The sequence below is a fragment of the Aspergillus fijiensis genome (genome assembly GCF_003184825.1).
Source record: "Aspergillus fijiensis CBS 313.89 unplaced genomic scaffold BO72scaffold_36, whole genome shotgun sequence".
Taxonomy (NCBI): domain Eukaryota; kingdom Fungi; phylum Ascomycota; class Eurotiomycetes; order Eurotiales; family Aspergillaceae; genus Aspergillus; species Aspergillus fijiensis.
This window is the reverse complement of record NW_024469012.1, coordinates 23,335-45,139: the sequence shown is the minus strand read 5'-3', so window position 1 is coordinate 45,139 and position 21,805 is coordinate 23,335. Positions and strand designations below refer to the sequence as shown.

At 51.7% G+C, this 21,805-nt stretch overlaps 7 protein-coding genes across 7 annotated transcripts; 2 read left to right on the top strand and 5 right to left on the bottom strand.

Moving 5' to 3' along the window:
• Positions 1-532: 532 nt before the first annotated feature.
• BO72DRAFT_469972 (putative di-, tri-valent inorganic cation transporter) lies at positions 533-2,064 on the bottom strand (the record flags this gene model as incomplete). The annotated part of the gene is made up of 8 exons (XM_040946990.1): positions 533-814; positions 862-941; positions 992-1,189; positions 1,442-1,522; positions 1,570-1,717; positions 1,773-1,817; positions 1,864-1,913; positions 1,983-2,064. The coding sequence occupies 8 exons, from the start codon at positions 2,062-2,064 to the stop codon at positions 533-535; spliced, it is 966 nt and encodes a 321-aa protein (XP_040799526.1).
• Positions 2,065-2,269: 205 nt separating this feature from the next.
• BO72DRAFT_166734 (catalase-domain-containing protein) lies at positions 2,270-4,968 on the bottom strand. Its single transcript, XM_040939350.1, has 3 exons — positions 4,674-4,968; positions 4,182-4,607; positions 2,270-4,123 (listed from the first exon to the last, which is right to left on the bottom strand). Exons 1-3 carry the CDS (start codon positions 4,851-4,853, stop codon positions 2,570-2,572), a joined length of 2,160 nt encoding a protein of 719 aa, XP_040799525.1. The 5' UTR covers positions 4,854-4,968; the 3' UTR covers positions 2,270-2,569.
• An 895-nt stretch (positions 4,969-5,863) lies between these two features.
• On the bottom strand, positions 5,864-8,455 carry BO72DRAFT_449696 (AFG1 family ATPase). The gene is made up of 4 exons (XM_040945080.1): positions 7,739-8,455; positions 7,197-7,656; positions 6,609-7,125; positions 5,864-6,547 (listed from the first exon to the last, which is right to left on the bottom strand). Exons 1-4 carry the CDS (start codon positions 8,124-8,126, stop codon positions 6,161-6,163), a joined length of 1,752 nt encoding a protein of 583 aa, XP_040799524.1. The 5' UTR covers positions 8,127-8,455; the 3' UTR covers positions 5,864-6,160.
• A 494-nt stretch (positions 8,456-8,949) lies between these two features.
• Positions 8,950-11,781, bottom strand: BO72DRAFT_166397 (phosphatidylinositol-3-phosphate-binding protein BEM1). The gene is made up of 4 exons (XM_040939349.1): positions 11,596-11,781; positions 11,140-11,247; positions 10,023-10,784; positions 8,950-9,961 (listed from the first exon to the last, which is right to left on the bottom strand). The coding sequence occupies exons 1-4, from the start codon at positions 11,599-11,601 to the stop codon at positions 9,044-9,046; spliced, it is 1,794 nt and encodes a 597-aa protein (XP_040799523.1). The 5' UTR covers positions 11,602-11,781; the 3' UTR covers positions 8,950-9,043.
• Positions 11,782-15,085: 3,304 nt separating this feature from the next.
• On the top strand, positions 15,086-15,651 carry BO72DRAFT_449692 (uncharacterized protein). Its single transcript, XM_040945079.1, has one exon. The coding sequence runs from the start codon at positions 15,158-15,160 to the stop codon at positions 15,383-15,385; it is 228 nt and encodes a 75-aa protein (XP_040799522.1). The 5' UTR covers positions 15,086-15,157; the 3' UTR covers positions 15,386-15,651.
• A 534-nt stretch (positions 15,652-16,185) lies between these two features.
• BO72DRAFT_432851 (SAC3/GANP domain protein) lies at positions 16,186-18,650 on the bottom strand. The gene is made up of 3 exons (XM_040943181.1): positions 18,152-18,650; positions 16,831-18,100; positions 16,186-16,779 (listed from the first exon to the last, which is right to left on the bottom strand). The coding sequence occupies exons 1-3, from the start codon at positions 18,225-18,227 to the stop codon at positions 16,563-16,565; spliced, it is 1,563 nt and encodes a 520-aa protein (XP_040799521.1). The 5' UTR covers positions 18,228-18,650; the 3' UTR covers positions 16,186-16,562.
• Positions 18,651-18,730: 80 nt separating this feature from the next.
• Positions 18,731-20,864, top strand: BO72DRAFT_478730 (ESCRT-II subunit protein VPS36). The gene is made up of 3 exons (XM_040947527.1): positions 18,731-18,931; positions 19,037-19,172; positions 19,222-20,864. The coding sequence occupies exons 1-3, from the start codon at positions 18,831-18,833 to the stop codon at positions 20,854-20,856; spliced, it is 1,872 nt and encodes a 623-aa protein (XP_040799520.1). The 5' UTR covers positions 18,731-18,830; the 3' UTR covers positions 20,857-20,864.
• Positions 20,865-21,805: the final 941 nt, after the last annotated feature.

Here is a 21,805-nt window from a genome sequence, read left to right as displayed (position 1 = left end):
GCAAGCGGCGTGCAGATAGGCGATCAACCTCGGGTGGGGATGCGGTCTTTCTTATCTCCAAGCTATCGCGAGTACTTGCCTATTGTGGCGGAGGGGAGGGAAGTTCGATGAGTCTGTTCCATTGAAGTCTTCGACACATCCTTGAATGGCACGCTTCTGTGCAGCCACAGAGTCTCTGCGAGATCTAAGAATCGTAGGAGACAGGTACTTTAAAGCTAGAACAACACAATGCCTTTGTTGTCTCACGGAATCAATTCCGCATGTCTGAGGGGTAAGAGATAAGATATTCCGACTTCTTATCGAAGTCTTATCGTTGAATGTCGATCTGTGAGGGGAAGAGCAGCCGGCGACGGAAGAAGAGTTGAGGAGAGAGAAGCAGAAAGCCTGAGGAGGAGAGATGACTAAATCGAGGTCAGATGACTGACTCTCACTGATTGTTCTTTCTAAATGTCTGTCCTTCTGGTTAACTACAATTTCCCTCCTCTCCCATCTCAGCGTCTCAACACCTCAACATTTTGGCCTCAGAATCTATCTATCCGCAGCAGGTCAATCCTGCACACATTGCTCCACATACGACTTGACATTTCTCTATGCCCTCTGTCGCTAGGCTGCTGATCGCTCCCAGATGCACCACCTCTGGCTGGATAGTGGTTGAATGAATTCCATATGCATGGAAACATTCATTGATCGTCTTGGTCAACCTCAAAAAGGCCGGGACCGAGCTGTCCGACACCATTACATGGACAGATGCTAGTGTTTTCTGCTGATTCAACTGCCAAATGTGAAGCTCATGAACCGACAACACGCCGGGGATCTAGCTTATAGTCAGCGCTGAAACAGTTACGCTTTCTCGAGACTCACCTTTTCCAAGTCATGCTTCACGTCTTCAGCATCGACTCCATTCGGTGCGCTCTGAAGTAAGATGAGACCGGCTCGTCGCACTAAAACAGTCAACACGAAAACTGACAGTGGTAGTCCTGGATGGACATACTAAGCGGGAACGAGGACAGGATGATCATGATTGAGATTCCCATAGTCGTTCCTGGATCAGCATAGTACCGACCCTCGTAATGGGTCAGCCAGATCACCAATGCCGCGGCCATCACTCCAAGGTTGTTGGCTGCGTCGCCGAGAACATGGACCAGAACCCCCATCATTCCCAGGTCGTGTGAATGAGCGACGGGCTGAGCTGTGTGTAGAACGTGTTTGTGATTGTCATGCTGGTGTATTCAACAGTCAGCATTGGTGTGAGCGTCAGGAATCGATAGCTTGCGCGACGGACCCCGGGACTTTCAGGCCTCTCTTGCCCATCGCTATCTTCTGTGCTTGACGCCGGGACTTCTATCATGGCTCGAGCTGGATGGTCATGATCATGTCCATGGTGGTGATGCTCTAACCTCTTGTTAACCACACCCCAAGTGCCAAAACGGTCAGAACACACCATGAAGAAAGGTCGCACTGATCAAATTGAGCCCTAGGCCGATAGAACCCATGATGAACATGAGTTTAGGATTCTCAACGCCTATCGACGGTCAGCTGAGGATCGGCCTTCCACCAAAAGACACCCACGCTCTATCGAGATAAATCGCTCAATGGACTGCAAAAAAACCGATATACCGAGCCCGAGCAGAAGGACCCCGTTGAAAAAGGCGCCCAGCAACTGGGCTCGCTGCCATCCGAAAGAGAGTGCTTTGGGCGAGTCATCGGCCTCAGATACCTAGCATATGCTTCAGCAGCTTTCTTATTTTGTCTCAGTGCAAAAGTTCGCCTACCCTGAGAGCTAGGAAGGCAACAATGAAGGATACCAGGTCGCTCAACTGCAACCATCAGCAATCGTCTCTCGAAGGATCATCCCAGACGCACGTAATGGAATGCATCGGCCACCAAAGCCAGGGAATGTGTGTAAAAGCCAACTATGGTATCGGATGATTAGCGACAGTGAGCATTGATCTTAACGCCCGGTGTGACAGGAGAATAGGCACCTGAGATCTCCGACGCAAAGAAGGCAGAGGAAATTGCAATGACGACCATTAAGCGCTGAGAGCGCGAGATTCTGGGTGACATGGCCCCCCTCTGTCCGGTGTAACAATGAGACGGACCACGAATGACGTGGTTGATAAAGGAGTCACGGCTGGTCGAGAACTCACCGGTCAAAGCCCTGCCCCTTACATGTCCATCTGCACCCACCCTACTGATTTTCCGTGGAACCAGGCTGAAATGTACAAATCACACGCGAGGAGAACTTCTGGAACAGCTCACAGGGTGGTCTTATAGGAAAGAAATGGGGGAAAACCCAGCAACGCTCTGCTGGCCACGCTGCTGCCTTTATATTCTCTCAGGCCTCGGGGCTTAGGGCGTTTGCATTGCAACAAACCAGAATTCCAGTCACACATCACATGCAGCTCAAAATTGTCCGCACGGTTGACTCTTACCTTCCTGAGCTATACAGGGCGCGAGTGGATACTTATTGGTGTGGCTGACACTTCGGTACGTCTTTGGAAAAAGAAACCAAATTCATTAATTATTGAGGTGCTATCATATCTCATAACTATCCAACGATTCAAACCACCTAGGCCGCGATCTCGTCCGCCAGACCATCCAACTCTCTTTGCCAGTTTCTGTGCCGCGAGATCTGCCAGACAAACCGGTCCAAAAATCCCTTGCTGTCCTTGCCAATCTTTGACGACGGCTGCAGTAGCTCTGCTGGGGAACCATGGCCGGTGACCACACCGTAACTCTCCACCACCTCACCACTGGAGGCGTGCTTCACTGCGTCCAGGTAAATCTGCTTCCAAATGAAGTCCACCGCCTCATTGAGACCGGCAATTGGTTTCAGGTGGGCGAATGACTCAGTGATCCAATACTTGGCTATGCCGTTCTTGGTCAAGGCAGCAATGTGCTTGCCTCCGGGGACGAACACTGCATCGAACAGAGTTGACCGCATACCGGGGAAATGGTGATCTGGAACTACCTTCTCACCCGACTCCGCCGTTACCCCCTGGCGCTGGGTGCCGATGGTGAAGACAAACGCTTTCTGCTTCTGCAGAGCCTCCTTCATCTTCATATATGAGTCGTAGTCGAATCCGTCCGCGATTAGGATGGCAATCCGACGAGTCGCGATCTGCGCGTCATCGGAGAGATACTCGAGCTGACTGAGTCCCTTGGATGTCTTACCCTCGTTCGGCTTACCGGCCTCGGTGGGTGTGTCGCCTCCGACATTCTTCGCCACGGTCTTGGCCAGCTCAAGGTCAACCACGGCCAAACGTTCAGACAAGCGCTTGTACACAATCTCCTCGTCGCAGTGATCCAGCTCGAACGAAAACGCCTTGGCAACGTGCTGCTTCTCAATGGGCGAAAGTGAGTTGTAGAAGAGCTGGGCTTGGTTGAAGTGTTCCTTGAACTTGTCCGATAGTCCACGTGTCTTGACGCCCTGCTGCTTCTCCGGATAGGTAGCGAATCCACCTTGGTCCGGCGCGGTAGGAGGATTGGTGCTGTACCTGTTGGGCCAGTAGTTCACCTTGCCTTTGGTGATGCGGTGTTTCATGGCGCCGTCCCGGTTGACGAGGTTCATGTACGGGCACACAGGGCGGTTGATCGGCAACTCCTCCCAGTTAGGGCCCAAGCGAGAGAGTTGGGTATCAAAGTAAGAGAAGTTTCTGCCCTGAAGCAGGGGGTCATTGGAGAAGTCGATACCGGGCACAATGTGGCTGGTGCAGAAGGCCACCTGCTCGGTTTGCGTGAAGTATTCGTCGATGTTACGGTTCAGCTCCAATTGTCCGATATACTGAATTGGCACCAGCTCCTCGGGCCAGATCTTCGTAGCATCTTCAATGTCGAACTCAAAGTCGTCCATCTTCTCTTCGGGGATAACCTGAATACCGAACTTCCATCTCGGGTATTGACCGGCGTCGATGGCATCCATGAGATCCTTGCGATGGAAATCAGGATCCTGGCCAGCAATCTTCAGGGCTTCATCCCACACCAGGGAGTGAACACCGAGCTCGGGTGTGAAGTGAAACTTGACATAGTGGCGCTGTCCTTGTGCATTGACGAGACAGAAAGTGTTGACACCGAAGCCCTGCATCATCCGGTACGACCGGGGAATCGCACGATCGGACATGACCTAAACCCATTATAAGTACTGGTTCACAGTTCCACAAATACAACCAAATGCCACTTACCCATTGCTGCATATGCGTGGTCTCCGGATGGAGATACTGGAAGTCCCAGAAGTTGTTATGAGCCGACTGTCCCTGGGGGATCTCATTGTGCGGCTCAGGCTTGACGGCGTGGATAACATCGGGAAACTTGATCGCGTCCTGGATGAAGAAGACGGGCATGTTGTTGCCGACGATATCCCAGTTCCCCTCGGCGGTATACATCTTCACGGCGAACCCGCGCACATCCCGAACGGTGTCCGCACTCCCCTTACTACCCTGCACGGTCGAGAACCGCACGAACACCGGCGTCTCGCGGGATGTGTCCGTCAATACCCCAGCCGTAGTGAGCTCGGGAATGGCCTTGTGCAGCGTGAAGGTGCCAAAGGCGCCAGCGCCTCGGGCATGAACCACACGTTCGGGGATACGCTCATGGTCGAAGCGCATGATCTGTAACATCCATTAGCAGAAGTCCTTTCTACACAGACAGACAACAGTTTTCAATGATAAACCCACCTTCTCCCTAGCAATAGGATCCTCCAACAACGAAGGCCCCGTCCTCTTCGCATCCGCCACCCGAAGCCAATGATCCGGGTCGGCGATCTTGATCCCATAATCCGTCGTCATGGGCAGCTTGCCCTGACTCTCCCCGGAGAGGTCGACGGTATCGCGCGCGAGATCTTCCTGCTTGGACATGTTGGGTTCTTGGTCGGTGTGTAATTATGTGTGTGTGGTATTAATGATTTCTCCCTCACTCGTACCTAAGTACCCTTTATATAAACCCTCAGAACCATCCTGCCTTCAGCCCTACAGCCCCCTTCCACGGACCACTCCCATCCCCCCATTTCTAATCACCGTTACTCAGCTCCTGCATCTAGCCCAGTACTATTGACCAGGAGGAACCCAGATGATGCAAGAGTTTCCATTTAGAGTGTCGATCGCCCAGTCATGTTTCTCTGTTGGGAAGTCCCGACTCCCAAGCACCAGGGTCCCATCGACATCCACGAACTTCCAGCAAGTTTGTTCGGGGGTAGTCGGCCAGTTCGGGTCAGGGTCAGGGCCATGATGTCAGTCAGGTACCCGCCCAAACCGGTTTGATACTCGGGTACTATGTAAGTAGCATTTCGCATTTCCGAGGGGTGTAAAGCTTGGTTCTGCTTATTACTGGTTTCATTCCAGTAGCATAGTCTGGTCTAGACTACGAACAAACAAATTCGCTGCATGATCTAGTTTCTTCTAGTATCTCGAGGGGGGGCTGGGGGTCTTCTCTCCGAGGATGGAGATGGGGTGACGTCATTGGAATTGGAACAGTCAGATAGGTATGTAATGAGCACGTGAGCAGATACCGGTACACATTTGTTTTCTGCTGATGTGTCTTGGTTCCAAGGATGTATACACTGTACGTGGTTGAGGAGTTCTGATATGTACTGTAGGTAGGGTCATTCAATCTCCTTAAGTACAGTACTTATGAAGGGTGGTTGGTTTATAGGATTGACTCGGTAGTAACCTATAGTACTGTCTGTACCGCAGTACAATTCCTCTGCAAGCAAGCACCTGGCAGGCACCGCGTGATCGACACTACCTTATGTTATTCGAATGAACCACCCAATTGAGTGTCCGAGATTGCAAATGACGTTCCACAGTGCGCAAGGCATGAGTATTCATGGTGCCTGAGGCCTGAGTAGATAGGTATCTAAGAGCATGCACTCTATTCTATTCTGTACAGTACACAGAAGCACCAGCTAAGAACCATCACTCATCATGCAAGCAGACCCTGACTGAGCTGTTGACCAATTCTACCCTCGCGTACCCGGGATATCCCATCCCATCTTATCCCATCTTATCCCATCTTATCCCATCTATCATGTCCTACCACCACACCCATATCTACCATCCGCGATAGCCGTAATACCCGCGCAATCCAGCTCTAGACATCTAAGACTCTAGACCATCCACTCACCCTCACCCTCACCCTCATCTTCATACCTCAAGAGCAAGAGGATTTACATATTATCCTCCGCCCAATGGCCCCTCCCCTTCAAAAACTCCTCCCTCTCCTTCGCCTTCTCCTTGGCATCAGCACTACCACCACCACCATCCTTGACTCCGCCAGCCGGAGAGGCCAACCCCCGCTCCACCCACTGCTTACTCTCCATCTCCGCGAGACGGCTCAGGGCGCGCGCAAAGGCGAAGCGCTCCTCATCGCCCGAGAAGATGGAGGTGGTCTTGAGGGCCTGCATGGACAGGCCCAAATCGTCCATCATCATGCGCATCGCGTCCGAGAGGTCGGAGTGGTCGTCGCCGGATCGGTCGGAGAGGGTGGTGCGGACGTCGGACTCGGAGAGGAAGAGGTTGGTGAGCGGGGTGGCGGTTGTGAGGACGAGTTTAGCCTTGATCCAGAAAAATTAGTACTGAGGTTGTCGACGACGACCGGGGGGTGGGATGACTCACCCGACTCTCATACACCGCATCGATGAACGTGATGAACCGTCGCGCCAGATCCCGCTGGTTCAGATTCATGCCCGGCACGTCCGTGATGATGAACGCCTCGTAGTTGCGGACCAGCTCCAGGTAGTCCGCCGCGCCCGTGGCGGTCCCGATCAGCTGCTGGAAGGAGAAGCGCGCCGCCTTGCCGCTGGCCAGCGGCACCGCGATCTTGCGGCCCCAGACCTCCTGCGTGGTCGGGTGCGGCGGGTCGTGCGTGAAGTCGCCCAGGTACTCGAACCACTTCTGCGCGTGGGCGTCGGCCGCCGGGCCGAGCGGGTGGTGGTAGACGGCCGCCGGCGGGCGCGGGATCTTGCGGTAGTCCGTCGGCGAGTTGAGGTTGATCACTTGCAGGGCAGTCTTGAGGAGGTTGATGCAGGGGATGAAGGAGTCGCGCTGGATGCCGTTCTTGTAGAGGTCGTCCGGGTGGCGGTTGGAGGTGGTGACAAGCACGACGCCGTGGGCCATGAGGTGTTCGAGGAGTCTTTTGGGAGATAGTTGTTTAGTTTTCTGAGAATTACTCTTGCCACGCGAACCATGTGGGTGTCTTCTCACCTCCGCAAAATCATCGCGTCCGCCACATCAGTACACTGGAACTCATCGAAGCACAACACGCTCGACCGCGCCGCAATGTCCGCCGCCACGATCGGGAGCCCGTCGAAATCATGGCCATACTTCATCTTGACCACGTGCATGCGCTTGTGCACGTCCTGCATGAAGTTGTGGAAGTGGATGCGGTTTTTCGCCCGTATGTTGTCCGGCAGGGTCTCGAAGAACAGGTCCATCAGCATCGTCTTGCCGCACCCGACATCGCCGTACATATACAGGCCCTTGGGCAGGGACTCGGGAATCGTCAGCTCCGACTTCGCGCTGTCGTTGTTGCGCCCGAAGAGCGAGCCGAAGAACGAGGACGACTTGGGTTTGGGGTCGAGGGATTCCGGGCTCGGGTGCACCACCGCGGGCGGGTGGTAGGAGGTCAGGCGCTCGTAGAGATCTTGGAGCTTCTCGATGATTTCTGGTTCGAAGCAACAAGTTCGTGTTAGCGACACTTCCCCGCTGGTGTTGCTTCACGCCCGGAAGGTAAAGGAGACACTTACGTCGCTGATAAGGATCATCCCGCAGGCGACCCTCCTGCACTCTCACATCATACTCGGCTAACGGACCCCCGCGCAGCCCAGCTGCACCCGGGGAGCCAGAAGAAGAGGTTTCGCCCTTCTCCTGAACTGCCGTCGCGAATCTCCGCGCATACTGACCCTGAACCCGTCTCAGGTCAACAGGGCCAGAACCGCCACAAACCCGCACGTGCGTCGACAGACGCACAGCCCGGGAATCATGATGCAAGCCCCGACGAGTGTCGCGAGAACATGCTCGACGGACTCCTCCTCCTTCCCGCGGAGCAGGTGCGGCACGACGCAGGACAGAGCCCCGGGCCCGCAATGCGCTGGGCAAGTAGTCCGCGCAGACTTTCGCCGACGAGCCGCTCATGGGTGCAGAAACCGTAAGCAGAAAGAAGAATGGAAAGAAAGAAAATCTCAAAGGCGCTTTGTAGCGATCGTCAAACGCATGTAAGCAGTGCAAAACCGGTGGAAAGCGCTTCTTCACTCCGTTTCGACCGAGGTTGCCCGGTCGGTAAATAATCGGCGGAGAGGGACAAAAAGCGGGGACGAAAGGATCGCAGTCGGAACAGTGAACGGAGGATTCAGGACACGCGATAAGAGACAAGCCGTGGGAGGAGCGATATGTACAGTATAGTCCACTTCGAGAGTCGTGACAATATACAGAAAAGAGAGACAAAACCTAGCGCAAAATTGAGAAGTACGACCAACCAACACATGGATTCCCACGAAAAGCCAAGGGGATTGACCTCGTTCCGATGCTCGTCATGTGATCTGGTTCTCGGCAATTGTTCCGATGCTGACGTAAGTAAAACCTGCGGAGACGGAAATTGTCCCGTGGTTGATTGGCTGGTCTTTCTGCACTGCCATGGATTGAATACTAAGGTAGGTGGATGGTTGATACTAGGTACTTTAAGTACATAAAAGTAAAAATGAAGTAGGTATCCACCTACAGTCGCTGGGATTATATGCAGAAGAGGGCTTATGTACACGGAACAACAACGCACGCAGAACAGGGTATGGAGGACACAATCAGCCATGGCCTGGTGGACAAAGGAAAATTCAAAGAGGGTACATGATGGCATAAACGTTTCAGACATGTCATTTTGTCATCGTATCAACCTCGTGACTCAGAACAACAACACTCGCTCAGAGGCTGATGACCAAGGGCAGAAAGAGAAGGACACCATAACACCAGTACACCCGCAACAGAACATGTTAAGGGCGAGGGCAAACGGAAAGGAAAGAACAGACAGGTCTATAAGAGATAAGAGAGGATCACCGCTTCTATGCAATTCCGACATATAGTGTGAGTTTGGAGTTTCGTGAGATCGCCGTGTCAAGGTCGGCGTCATTGGCCAAGTCGACATACGTGCCGGATGGCTCATCCTTATACTGGACGACGATTTCGTCTTGAATCTTCAGACGGTCAATCAGCTTCTCCTTCAGCTGCTGGAGACTGATATCACTAGGGACCCGGATGGCGATCAAGTCATCCTGGAAGAACACTTTAACCTTCATAGCGCCGCTGCTAGAGGTGGTAGAAACTTGGGTAATCGAACTAGGTTGGCGGTTCATGGGAGGCGGGTTGCCGTTGCCCAGAGACAGCGACGGCTGCCCCCGTTGGTGAGAGTTGCGATCAGTGTGCACGGCGATCGGAGCTTGCGAGGACTGCCGCGAGACGCTGCGCGAGGGCTCGTGCGTCGACGAATGGTGCGAGCCACCAGAGAACCGTGCGTCCTCGCCAAATGCGCTCGGATCAATCTCAAAGTCCCCAGCGCGGGGCGCGAATAATTGGCGGACCAGTTGGCAGCGGGAAATGTGAGGAGGCATGGCCAGCAATTTCTTAATGTATTCATCCAAATTCTGACGACGGCCGTTAGAGATCGCATCCGTGACGTGTGTGACAGGCCCCGGCATGTAAGGTAAAGTGCGCGGCTTCCCACGATTACCCGCTTCTTCCTCGAACTGGGTCAGGAGGGCGATCTGGAAATCGTAGAAGTCGTGGTAGTAGCGAGACAATTCCCAGCAGCGGCCGTCCTCCATCTTGGCCTCGATGATATACCAGTATTTATCATTGTCGAAGCAGTAACGAGGAATTGAGGCAGCGATAGGCGCCATGAGAGGTTGATGGTAGCTTTGTTGGGACTGATGGGAAGCTTGTTGCACAAGTGAACTCTTGCTTGCGTTGCGATTGTGGTAGGCCTGTCCCCGCACCAAATTAGCGATTGACTCTCTCCATGGATGCGCAAGGACTTAAACTCACAGACATGTGGCCGTTTTGGCTCATTTGGCTAGTGCTTTGGCGACCAATAGACATCCGATCCACTCCAGACGTGACCGACTGCATCGATGAGGAGCCATTGCTCTCAATCTTACCCAGAGTAATACTGCTGTTCTTGTACTCGGCCGTCATCTTCTTCCATTCCTCTACCTTGGGCACGCCGGCGCGCCTAACGGCCTCCAACGGATCGGTTACTGCCTGGCCGGTTTGCATGTCGCGCAACTCGATAAAAGAGACCGGGATCAGACCTGGCCCTCCCAGGCGACCGATGGGCTTAGCGACAAACCATTCCGGATTCGACTGGGCAATCACAATGATGGCCTCGCCGGCCTTCGCGTCCAGTTCATCTGGTCGCTCAGCCTGGAAGTCGTACTGAACGATGCCGTAGACCATGGGGCTCGAGCCCTTCCCTAAGGCTGACATCCTGAGCTGCGACGAGGATCGGGGAGGGCTGTGAACGAAATCGGAGGCGGGGAACGCGGCGCGATCTGAGAAACCGGAGTCGTGCGGCTCTTTCTTTTTAAAGAAGTCGACAGAGCCGACGCTATCTCTCTCGTTCTTACCGATGACTTCGAAGAAGGACACGGGAACCAACCCCCTAGCACTAGGGATGAGGGGATTGCACGCTTCGTACCAATCCTGGTCTTCCTCCCTGCTGATAACGTGAAAGAAGTCTCCCTTGCTGAACGCAAGCTCCTGTGTGTTCCCGGGCTCCGGTTGGTAATCGAAGAGCGCTTTGATAACCTATGCGCAAAACAGGGATGTTAAGTTAACAGCTGTTTGCGAGCAAATGATTTGTCCGTCTTTGACGCCGGCGACCCAAGGGCGGATGCGTAGAAAAACAAATCCCACACCCCACAAACAGAAGCGATCGGGATCAAGTAGTCATGGAAGGAAGAAATAGGATGAAGGAGGGGTACAAAAGGGGGGGGGTAAGTGATTAAGTTATGTAAAAGAGTCAAAAATAGTGACAAAGCATAAAAAGAGGGAAAAGAACAAGAATGGGATGTGGAGACATGGGCAAGTGAAGATTTGGGGGGTGGAGGATGTGGAAAGTGGAACGGGAAAGGTGCAGCAGCCAAAACCAGACATAACGTACCTTCTTCGGCGGGAGGATGGCGATGGCGGACTTGGGCGTGATGGAAAGATGGTGATGATGATGGTGGGGTTTGGGATCTTTCTCCCCTTTCAGTGAACGTCGAATGGCCTATGAATGATGCGGGGGCCGGCGTTAGATTAGATTAAGAGTAATTGATAAAATGACGGAATGAAAGAAAGGAAAGAGTGTATGAGTGAAGGTGGAAAAGAAATCGCCTCAAAATGGAGGATAGACTAGAGACGGATCTCGAGGACTGGCAGAAAGAGAAACCGCAATCGCAAACAACCAAGCGGGCGGCCAGCCCAGCCAGCCCAAAGTCGGTCGTTGTTGCTAGTAATTAATTTTGGTCTCGGAACAAGAACAAGCGACAATCGAGATAAAACGAGGGGCGGGAAACGAGGGGCGTTAAAGCTGGATCGGATCCAGTTTGCAAGTTTCAGCAATTGCGAAACATACCTTCATTCTTGTTTCGGCAAGTCGGCCTGTCTTAAGTTGACTTGCGCCCCGACAGATGTTTGAGATGTCACCGGCTGTGTTCAATCTATCTATCAATCAAGCGATCGATAGTAGTGAGAGTATAATATAATATAAGGCTCAGGGACCAGGACAAGAAGTTCATTCACTTTTTCAAAGAACTCCGGGTCATCAGCCACCACACGGGAGAAAAGGAAAGGGAGGACAGGCAGGCGGATTCAGGCAATGAAAGACTTGTACAAAGAGAAACTCGGATGGAGGCAACACCCTTTTTAGGAAGAACCGTAGAAGGTCTATGGAAGGAATGGAATCAAGAGGGAAGGATAAAAAAAATAAAGTTTTATGAACAATGAGAAGAGAAAAAAAAAGAATGTTGTTCAGAGAGAGAGTGTGTGTGAGAGAGAGAGAGAGACACGTCTGGTTGAGCAAGATGATAAAGGGAAAGGAGGGGCGGCAGTTGAAGAGTACTGATAATAAATCAGATGGAAGTGTCCGAGTACTAATAGGTAATAATAGTAATGAACTGCGCGCACCCTGTCGAGGGTTGACTCGATTGACAGAATGGATGGACTGGATGGGCAGATAGGGAGTGTTTCTTGCCCTCCTATTTTGTTTTTTCTGTTGCGATTTTTTTTTCCCTGTCTTCCCTTGCCTTTACTCAACTGGATCTTTTTTTTAGTCGTCCCAGAATTAACCACGGGTGAACCTGTAACGTGGATTGGAGGGAGGGAAGGGAGAGGTGGAGGAAAAGAAGTTCTGGATTGCGACAACGCAAGAAGAAGGTGGCCCGCTTTTCCTTTGAAAGGGCCCCGCCCCTGAAGATGTCGATGTTGATAAGTTGCTGGACAATGGAGGGGATCCACGCGCAACCCGGCCCTGCGCCAGTGATGTGTATGGTTGCGTCTTATTCTTTTCCTCCTTGCGACAGTGGTGGCAGCTTGAAGGTGGTGAACGAGGTTGCAGATGGTTTGGAGAGAAGAGGCAAGAAGTCTGTCTGTCTGTCTGGATGGCTGGATGGCTGGTGGCTTGCGACCCAGTGGATGGGAAGGTGGCCGTTGATCGATGAACTGTGGGGAGGAAACAGTGTGCACTGTGGACTGACTGACTCACTGATGGACTGATGGGACTCAAAGGACAAGATAATTCGGAGAAGAGAAGAACGAACTGCTTGCTGGTAATGATGGTGATGGTGGTGGTGGTGGTGGTTCAACTGTGGCGGGAAAACTCCAGCTACCCCAAACCCGGTTGATTGGGTGTCCCCCCAGCCCTGTGATCGCAAGGATAAAAAACTTAGAAGTAGGGTGTGGCAAGAAGGTCTGTTAAGCTGTTGGGTCTGTCTGTCATCATGCGATAGCCGTTACGATGATGGGAACTCGTCTCGGATAACTGTGGGTGCCGCCGATGATCGCGGGTCTCTTGTCTTACTCGTACTGGAGTGATCTACTTGAGTATGAGTATATGTAGTGATGTGCAGAAAACTGTATGGAGTACTCTCGTGGTCGATTTACATCAGCAGAAGAGAAACGACGACAGTCTGCGCATTCAATCAGTTCCCATGTGGTTGATAGGACAAGTGATAGTCTATATGTATCTCAACAGAAAATTCTAGCAGACTACTAAGTCATACAACAAACGTACTGAGTATGATGTGTGTGTGTGCGTGTGTGTGTGCCTCACTGCCTAAAGGCGCTCACCTCAAACCTGAGAAGCTCAGCTGCTGACCTCCCCGACGGTCCTTCAATTTAGATCTTCTCACCAGCGGATGTTACTCCCCGGCCCTGCTGCATGGATGTATGCCCTATTCTGATGCCTACCGGCCCTGTCTCTCCATCACCTTGATTCGGACCTGCAATCAAGGCCCTTGACTTATTTTTTATTTGCTTTTTTTCTTCCCTTGAACAGAAAAAAAAGGGACCCCCTTCACTTTCTCTGCAGTGTGATCAACAAGCCCCCCCTGGACGGAGGTTGGGCACACTACACCGCACCAGTGCCAAACAGGAAGAACATCCGCAGTAGGATTGGATACCAACCAGCTCGTTGGAGTTGGAAAGATGGAAAATAGAAGCACAAACCTTTTTCCCCGGGAAACTAATCAGGAGCCGAAGGTACTAGAATTGTTCCCAAGGACAGTCAGACCGTACTTTTCTCACTCACCCACGTTGTGTGATACCGTATAAGTTACCGTGGACCAGACTTTTGGCTTATCGGAGAACGAAATCTGATAATATTAATTGGGCACTCCAGTCCGGGAACTGCAGTGGAGTGCGTTCGTCGGTCGGAGGTGGTCTGTGGGCAGGCTGTGGGCTGGGTGGCACTGGTGGCACTGGTGGCACTGGGGTTGCTGCGTGCGGGTGTGACGACTCGGCTTGACTCGTTCACAGTTCACAATTCAATATCCTCAATAACCAAGAAATCAGTATGAAAGCATTATGTCTTAGAGCATAGGATATAGTTAACAGCCAGCATAGTAGAAGACATTCCCCCGAAGAGCCCCCCGACACACGGCGAAGATCTACCTCGAATTCTGGTTATCAGCCCAGGAATTATTGGGTAGAGAGCCGGGAGGGGCTTGCGACCATTCCTCGGTTGGCTCTTCTGGCTGATATGAGTGAGTGAGTGAGTGAGCGAGTGAGCTCGGACGGGGAACAGAACAGATGAGCAAAAATGCTTAAACTCTTGCCTTGCCATCCACGGATTACCAGAAACTCTGTTCTCGCCCATTTCCAGCCAGCTCAAGAAAAGGAAAAGGTGCAGAGTTAATCAAGCTTGTTTAGCCGGTCAACTTATCCGGTCCAAGATGGAATATTGGGATTAATTCATAATTGCGGGTGTACAGTACCGCACTGTACCTACGTAGTTGCAACTCCACTCGCTGTCTAGTACAGCAACTTGATACTTGACTTTCCTTTTCTGATAATTTGGAGACTTGAGATATTGCCATGTGGCGACCTACACTTGAAACAAAATGACTCCTTGACTCTATCTGCTCCGAAATCCCTCAGGGACCAATTCAATTCTTTCCCCCGTCAAAGAAAAGTACTTCCTGAACTTCCTTCAGTGGGCTTCCCTCCCGAAGACGAACACTCGGAACCGCCGATGTCTGCAAGCCTGCAGAGCTGCTGCAGACGCCCTTGCAGATTGACGGGTTCGTTGCAGCAAATCTCCAGCACTAATGTACGCGGTCGATTTGGAGGAGGACACCTTGATTCTATATCGCATCTAGGTATATTGCCAAGCCGGGCGTAGTAGCTTCTGAAGCAATATGTAAGGTTCATATCGATCGTATTCTTGTAGGAAAGAGGTTGGTTCTGGAGTGCTCTCCATTCAAAGTTTTAACCATTGACGGGCCTAGAACGGAGCTACCGCATCAATATGTGTACAATATGTACAGGCTGATGGGTTTTCCTGCCACAGTACGGCCTGGCCAACAAGCATAACTCTCGACTGACATCGCTGTAGATCTAGATGCCCTCAACCCAACCAAAGAATCAATCAACCAACCAACCTCACAATATTTCTCTGTGCGCTTGCAGCCCTCGATTCCATGGCGTACGAAGTAGCAAGCCTTAGCAGCACACCAATCTCCTCCCAGCATCACTTCACAGACCCCAACTCCAACAACAACAACTCAACCCATAACCCTCACAACCACACCACCTACCTACCCCGAAGCCACCCATCGCCCCTCACCCCTCCAGCACCAACAAACCCTCCCACGAAAGCTCCCCTAATACTCTATACCACCCAGCGCAACCGAAACAAGGCCCCGTAAACCGCGACATCCCAAAGCACCAATGACATCAAGCGTGCATAACAACGTGGAGCATCCCGAGATCCATCAGACCGATCACATTTGGCGGTTCCGGCAGATAAAGTAGTGTAAGTTAGCGTCCCTAAAAGTCAGCTACTGCATGGCCACTGTGGAGGGTAAGATGATATGTCACATCGATGACGTTTGAAACACTGTAAGTTAAGCTGCGTTGTTTCATACTTACGGATAGGGTCGGCTTCTTTGGTGCTTGGTGTCTTATATCCAGGTTTCATCTTGCTGGAGGGGGGATGAGCTACACACACATACACACACACACACACACACACACACACACACACACATAGTCGGTCATAAGAAGGGGGGCTAGTACTGTTTGGTGTTGAGAATGAAAACAACCAGTGCAATGCTAGTGACGGGTGGTAGATAGTAGACCGTATGTTATTGCGATGGTGGAAATGGTGGAAAGGCCCGGTCTAGACCTTTATGCTGATCATCGAGGGATGCATCAGAAAATACTACTATGCTGTATACTCGACTCAGGATCCAAGATTCCGGAAGATGGGGATCTCTTTCTCCCCGAGTTGAAGCTCCTGCCTTGTTTTAATCAATCATAGGCAGTTTACTTGGCCATCAAAGATTCAATTGCCTGAAGAAAAGTGCGGGAAATCACTTCCGACTCCCGGAGTGAGAATCCATCGGGTGGAGATTATAGATAATCGCGCAAGCTGAGACGCTTGGCCAAGACATGTCCAGTCCCATTGCTCGCCCTGGTTCTACTTCCGCACCCTGAGAAAATGAATACAACAAAATCCTCGTATTCAATTGCACTACCGAGATTTATCGAACTAAAGGTTAGAAGTACTGTTCTGCCTCATCCCCACTCCGGCTCGCAAGAAAATCCCGGCTCAACCAACGCTTCCCGGAGTCGAAATGGGTATAGATCTCCTCACTTCGACGAAAATCAATATCCAGACGCCTGCGATGCCGATAAAAAGATATTTTGGTGTGCCGCAAGAAAAGAGAAAAGGGAATACGATGGGGTAAAATGATCTGGAAAGATGACTCCAAACACCATGACGATAGAAGGAAAACTGATATGTCGAGGGTACGCAAGAGTATCCAGAAGGTGATGTAGAATGAAAATGTGTAGAGTGGCTTGAAAGAAACAGAGATGAACTTAGATCTGGCCCTTGATATCGACGATCCGATGAGCATCGGCCTTGGCAGCTTCAAAGAGCTGGCCGGCCCTGGGCCCCGTCACGAGTCTCACAGATCCCTCCTTCTCCTGAAGCAGATCCTCAGCGGAATGATCCAGAATGAAGCGTGCACTCTGCTCATCGGACTCGAAACCAAGTTCTTCGGTGATAAATCGGATTTTTACGTCGGGTTTGTATCTAATTTCGAGGTTAGCAAGTGAGTCAAGCCGGCGAACAGGTACCACTCACGCTTTACAAATTGCTGCTAAGGCCGACAATCGCTCGCGATCCACAAACATGTCCATGAGATAAGCTCCCATGTTCGGGGTATCAAGGTACAACTGGAAAAATCGGTGGTAGTTTCCGAGAGCAAGGGCAGAGCGTACATCCAAGGCATGTTTCACAGCAGGATCCCGTTTGTCTGCTGGGGTTAGATCGGCTAAAGCATCGTTCATGGCCGTCCAATTGCGAGTATGAATGAAGTAGAGAATACGATATGCCCGGAATTCTGTGGGATGCCCGCCAAGCTGCTGTGCATACAGTGCGCGAAGCTGAGTCTGACACTGATTATACTCACCAAGGTCCCCTTTCTCTAATGCGATTCGGGCGTGAATCTCGTAGACGCTGACAGTAAATTCGTTCTTAATATGCTGCACTGTCAGATCTTGCCGCAACGACTTAAACTGGTCACAGATATATGTATAGTTGTTGTCTTTTTTCCACTTCTTCTTCAGCACGTCCAAGGTCTTATGCAAAATATGCAAGGGCCGCACGGTCTCCGGCTTCGGTGCGGCAGTCAGGCGGAAATAGTTCTTTTCCAACTCCTGGCAAGTTCCGACAACAGGGCCGGTGTTCGCAGCAGGGACGGGTGAGGTGCCGCGGGACGACGCGGAGGAACCATTAGAAGCCTGAGGCTCTTCGAAGCGTTTCCTCCGCATTTCCAGATTGGCTTTAGACTTACTAGTATTTTTCAAATCTATTCTTTGGCGCTTATCAGTTGAGGCATAGGTGATTCGATCTTCAAAAGCATTGTGATTGTTAGTTTTCCGCCAAGGGGGACAGCCGTTCGCATCCCCTTGGTACTCAACCGACTTCCGCTTCTTCGACACGTCTTCCAGCCCGTTGCTATTGGATTTCTTGGGTGAGAGTGTGCCGAAGGTGCCCCAAGTCGATACGCTAGGGCTAGCTAATATCTTGTTTCGATCATTCTGAACCATGACTTGAGGCAGGGGCAAGTTGGTCCAATCGATCTTATCGAGCATATTATTCTCGGCCGCTTCGGTGATGACGGCTCGGAGTTTGGTTTCCATCTCGCCTCGCTCGACTCCAGCGAGCCGATTTTCAGGTGCAAAACTGCGTTGTACGTACAATCGCACCGGTTCTGGCCACTCTACTCGTTGTTTGCGGGTGGCGGTTTCCGTAGATGTTTGGTGCGACGAAGCCGGTGTTGGGGCAGAGATCGTTGTTTTGGCAGTGGTAATACTACGGCGTGCTTGAACAGGGGTATAGGCAGGGGTTGCTATCGTCCTGGTTAGTATCGATGGGGTAAGTGAGTGATGGATGCACATACCATGACTCGAGTACAGAGAAGCCGTGGCGGTAGGTGCTGCCGCCGTGGCACGCCAAGGTGGAATACCAGCACTCATATTGGACACAGGTCTAAACGAGGCCAACAAGAGATAAGGGGGAAGCGAAGGGTGAAAGGCAAGAAAAAGAAGTATGAGCTACGAGTGAGTTGATTTCGATATTATAGGAGACAGGTCAAAACATCGTTCCTACACAGACAGAGCAAAGACGACAGTATCAGGAGAAAGATGTATGTTTGCCGCCACGAATCCACAAGAGGGGCGAAGTCTTGAAGTTGTCTGCGGGAGATTCGATAAAAGACGAAGCGTTTTCACAAAAAAAAGAGAGGGGGAGGAGAAGGGGAATAAGGAGGAGAGAGGAACGAGGGAGGACAAGTCAAGCTGCTTACCGCTCAGTCAGTTTCCACTTCATCCGGTGGCGGAGATTTTCCCTTGACGCCAGTGGATGATGTCGCTTGCCGTAGTTTCTACCCCCTGCCCCGTTGATTGATTACGTTAGCAGTCTCGCCGATGATCTAAACTTACCGATAACGAAGAGGGAGAGACCCCCATCGTCATCCTCCCAAACAGTCAAACGAATCTTTCAATCAAACTTCAAAACAAGAAAAGACATTGTCCTCTTCCCAGCTCGACCGGCGAAGAGATGCTGTTTGGTTCTACTAGATGTTCTTCAAGCCTTTGGATCTAACTACCGCACTTCGACCTGCACTTTTGCCCGATGAAACCTTATTATTTGTCCAGGATGCGGTGGGGTTGTACGAAGGGTAAGTCGCCAGCGGTTCCTTTGAACAGGGTAGAATGCATGCATGCAAATGTGTGCCCCTTGGATCAACCTCGATCACGGGATGATAATGTTGCGGCAATGGTAGGAAATACAAAATTCCCAACTATCAGAATGGCCATGCATACTTGACCTCGCACCGGGTGTGCTATGTCGCGCTCGAGGATCCACGGAAGTACTCTGTCGCCATCGATCTGAAAGAGGTTGACAGGGCGGAGTATCAGGTATGACGCACCTGGAGTTATCCTCTGTTCAATCGTTGATTTTATTCAGGCAGGTTTCCTGAAATCATCACCGAAGATCACATTATATCCGAAGCCGCCAAAGAGCTCCCTCAGCAAATCGAAGAGCGCTGGCGCAAGCCCATCTCGGGGGCATTCACCGGGTCTTCTGGCCCCTAGACCGCAGATTCAGCCTGTCACTCCCAAGGCCATCAATGCGACTTGGGTCTGTCCCATCTGCTCGTTTTCAAATCCCGTGCCTTCGAACTTTGACCCCTCTACAGCCACAGCGTCGACACCAATCCCACCTTGTTTAGCTTGTGGCATTAAACCACCTTTGGCTACGATTCTAAAAGCTGTAATCACCGCCACATCCGGCCGAGATGGTCCTCCAACCCAATCCAATCCGACTTTGTCCGGGCTTGGAGGCCTAGCTCCAGTCAACGGCTCTCGGAGCTTATCCTCTTCGGATAACGCTCAGCTGTCATGTCCACGTTGCACATTTGTGAATCACCCATCTCTCACCGAATGTGAGATTTGTGGTGCGTCCCTGGCAGCGGCGGTGGGTGCTTTGAACTCTACCCAGATTGATTCGTATCGCGCAGAATCGCCAGCACCCGTTTTCAGCCATAATAGCATCAAGAGCACGGAGATTACTGACTGTATGAAATTGTCTTTCCGGGCCGGTGGTATACAGATCTTTCATGAGAGATTGAAAGGCGCTTTAATTCAGAGAAAATGGTTGCTTTATGATGCCCCGCCCGTGCCGCAGCAGCCGTCGCAATCGAACGCGATCGCTTCCCCGGGCTTAACTGTGACTTCACCTGCGGAAGGAAGTGTGCCATCGCCCTCCCGGTCTCCTGGAGTGGGCATTGCAGGCCTCGAACAGCGAGGTCTCCAGGCTCGCAAGAACAATGAACTTGTCATCGGAAATGCATTTGAGGACTTAGAGGCGCTGATGGCATCGGCCAAGCAGGTGATGGCGCTTGCTGCATCTATGCGAGAGACGGGCATGACCAATGGCGATCTCTCAGGAGAAGCGAATGCAGTCCTTCTGGAGTCTGCGGAAACGATGGGGATGGTGACGACTAAGGATATGCTTGGTAGTGGCGCTGGAAGCTTGTACATCTCCGAACTCTCACGGAATCTGGCCGAATACTTGACCGACGACCGCAAGGGCTTGCTCAACAAAGAAGGCGGCATCATAAGCCTTATTGATCTCTGGGCGATATTCAACCGGTCTCGGAACGGTGTTGAGCTCGTCAGCCCCTCCGATTTCCAGAAGGCAGCGGAGCTATGGGAGACACTTAGACTGCCGGTGCGCCTACGCCAATTCAAAAGTGGCTTGCTTGTTGTTCAGAGGTGGGACTGGAGTGATGAAGAGACCCTCCGAAAGATACAGACGTGGATGACAGAGCTCCGACAAGTGCCTCCAACGGAAACAGTTTCCTGGGACTGGCGTATGTTTGGACGTGCCGTCACTGCCCAGGAAGCAGCACAGCGATTTGGATGGAGCGTAGGTGTTGCAGCGGAGGAGTTAGAAATGGCCGAGGACAAGGGGGTTCTTTGCCGGGAGGAGGGCATTGAAGGTTTGCGATTCTGGGCCAACTTTCTGTCTGAAACCTCCATTGTCGGTGATTTGGGTTTGTCAGGAATAGTTCTAGACGAGGTCAATAGATGTACCTGAGCAGCATTATTATAGAAAACAATTGGTGTTGACAGAAGGCAGACATGCTTGGGTTCGTGGAGTCTGGGACGAAAAGACATAAAGATAGCAGATAATGGGCTCAGTGGTGCCATTGAACCATTATTTGAGTGTCATCTCGAGCACATACTTTCGGCCAGCATCAATACCGAGTTCAGAAGTGAGAGAGATGTCATGGTAGCTGACTCAGCCCCCTAACCCCGCATTGACCGACTGGTCTTATCGGAGCTCTCTCCACCCTATCGTCTTATCACTCACAACTTGCCTTCATGGTCTTGTTCAATGCATGTTGTCAAACTCCTTCATCGACTTGGGACTTGGGAACTTTCGGTCCCATACTACTATTTTGCCTACAAAGCTAGTCTCCGGCCTATCTCAGGCCTCTGTCTCCGCTCGTCACTACATCGTTCGATGTGACTGTCTATAGCCTCGCGGCCATCTCGGTCTGAGGTCATCGTTGCTCACCTGTTTTGTCCCGTCTTTGGCTTCTCGTATCCAAGACCCAAGCTTCCTCAAGTGAAAAGGGCAGCAACATGGGCATTTCAATGACAACATGGCATATGAAAGCAATTAGGGGGTCCGGACTTCTGTCCGGCACTTACCCTCTCGCTGTACACTCCGTTTCGTCTCGACTCGTGATATCCTCCTCCAAGCACCGCAAGCTATCGCGCTGCTCTCACAACCATCGACATGGCCCTGACTTCCACAAGAAGCACATCTATGAGCATCAACACCTTTGTGAACCTCGGATGCGAACCAGACCGACCCGTCGAGCTCGACCAGTAGATTCTATCGTTGAGGATCATCAGCCGTGGTGGAGCCATACCTGGAGCTCAAGCCTGCCTTTTCAGAAGATCAGCAAAAAGTCCTCAAGGCATCCAAGCTCTTATAAAGACTTTTGGGAAATGGAGGTGAACCGTACTCGTCACAC

Coding starts and splice junctions, on each gene's coding strand:
- BO72DRAFT_449696 (XM_040945080.1), bottom strand. CDS start 8,126: ATGAGCGGCTCGTCGGCGAAAGTCTGCGCGGACTACTTGCCCAGCGCA. Junction 7,657..7,738: donor GGATGATCCTTATCAGCGAC/GTAAGTGTCTCC, acceptor GCTTCGAACCAG/AAATCATCGAGAAGCTCCAA. Junction 7,126..7,196: donor GACGCGATGATTTTGCGGAG/GTGAGAAGACAC, acceptor ATCTCCCAAAAG/ACTCCTCGAACACCTCATGG.
- BO72DRAFT_432851 (XM_040943181.1), bottom strand. CDS start 18,227: ATGAGTGCTGGTATTCCACCTTGGCGTGCCACGGCGGCAGCACCTACC. Junction 18,101..18,151: donor TTCTCTGTACTCGAGTCATG/GTATGTGCATCC, acceptor CCAGGACGATAG/CAACCCCTGCCTATACCCCT. Junction 16,780..16,830: donor TTAGCAGCAATTTGTAAAGC/GTGAGTGGTACC, acceptor CCTCGAAATTAG/ATACAAACCCGACGTAAAAA.
- BO72DRAFT_449692 (XM_040945079.1), top strand. CDS start 15,158: ATGGCGTACGAAGTAGCAAGCCTTAGCAGCACACCAATCTCCTCCCAG.
- BO72DRAFT_478730 (XM_040947527.1), top strand. CDS start 18,831: ATGTTCTTCAAGCCTTTGGATCTAACTACCGCACTTCGACCTGCACTT. Junction 18,932..19,036: donor GCGGTGGGGTTGTACGAAGG/GTAAGTCGCCAG, acceptor CGGCAATGGTAG/GAAATACAAAATTCCCAACT. Junction 19,173..19,221: donor TTGACAGGGCGGAGTATCAG/GTATGACGCACC, acceptor GATTTTATTCAG/GCAGGTTTCCTGAAATCATC.
- BO72DRAFT_166397 (XM_040939349.1), bottom strand. Junction 10,785..11,139: donor CCATCCTCCCGCCGAAGAAG/GTACGTTATGTC, acceptor TTTTGCGCATAG/GTTATCAAAGCGCTCTTCGA. Junction 9,962..10,022: donor GCCAAAACGGCCACATGTCT/GTGAGTTTAAGT, acceptor GTGCGGGGACAG/GCCTACCACAATCGCAACGC.
- BO72DRAFT_166734 (XM_040939350.1), bottom strand. CDS start 4,853: ATGTCCAAGCAGGAAGATCTCGCGCGCGATACCGTCGACCTCTCCGGG. Junction 4,608..4,673: donor ATCCTATTGCTAGGGAGAAG/GTGGGTTTATCA, acceptor TGGATGTTACAG/ATCATGCGCTTCGACCATGA. Junction 4,124..4,181: donor CCACGCATATGCAGCAATGG/GTAAGTGGCATT, acceptor TAATGGGTTTAG/GTCATGTCCGATCGTGCGAT.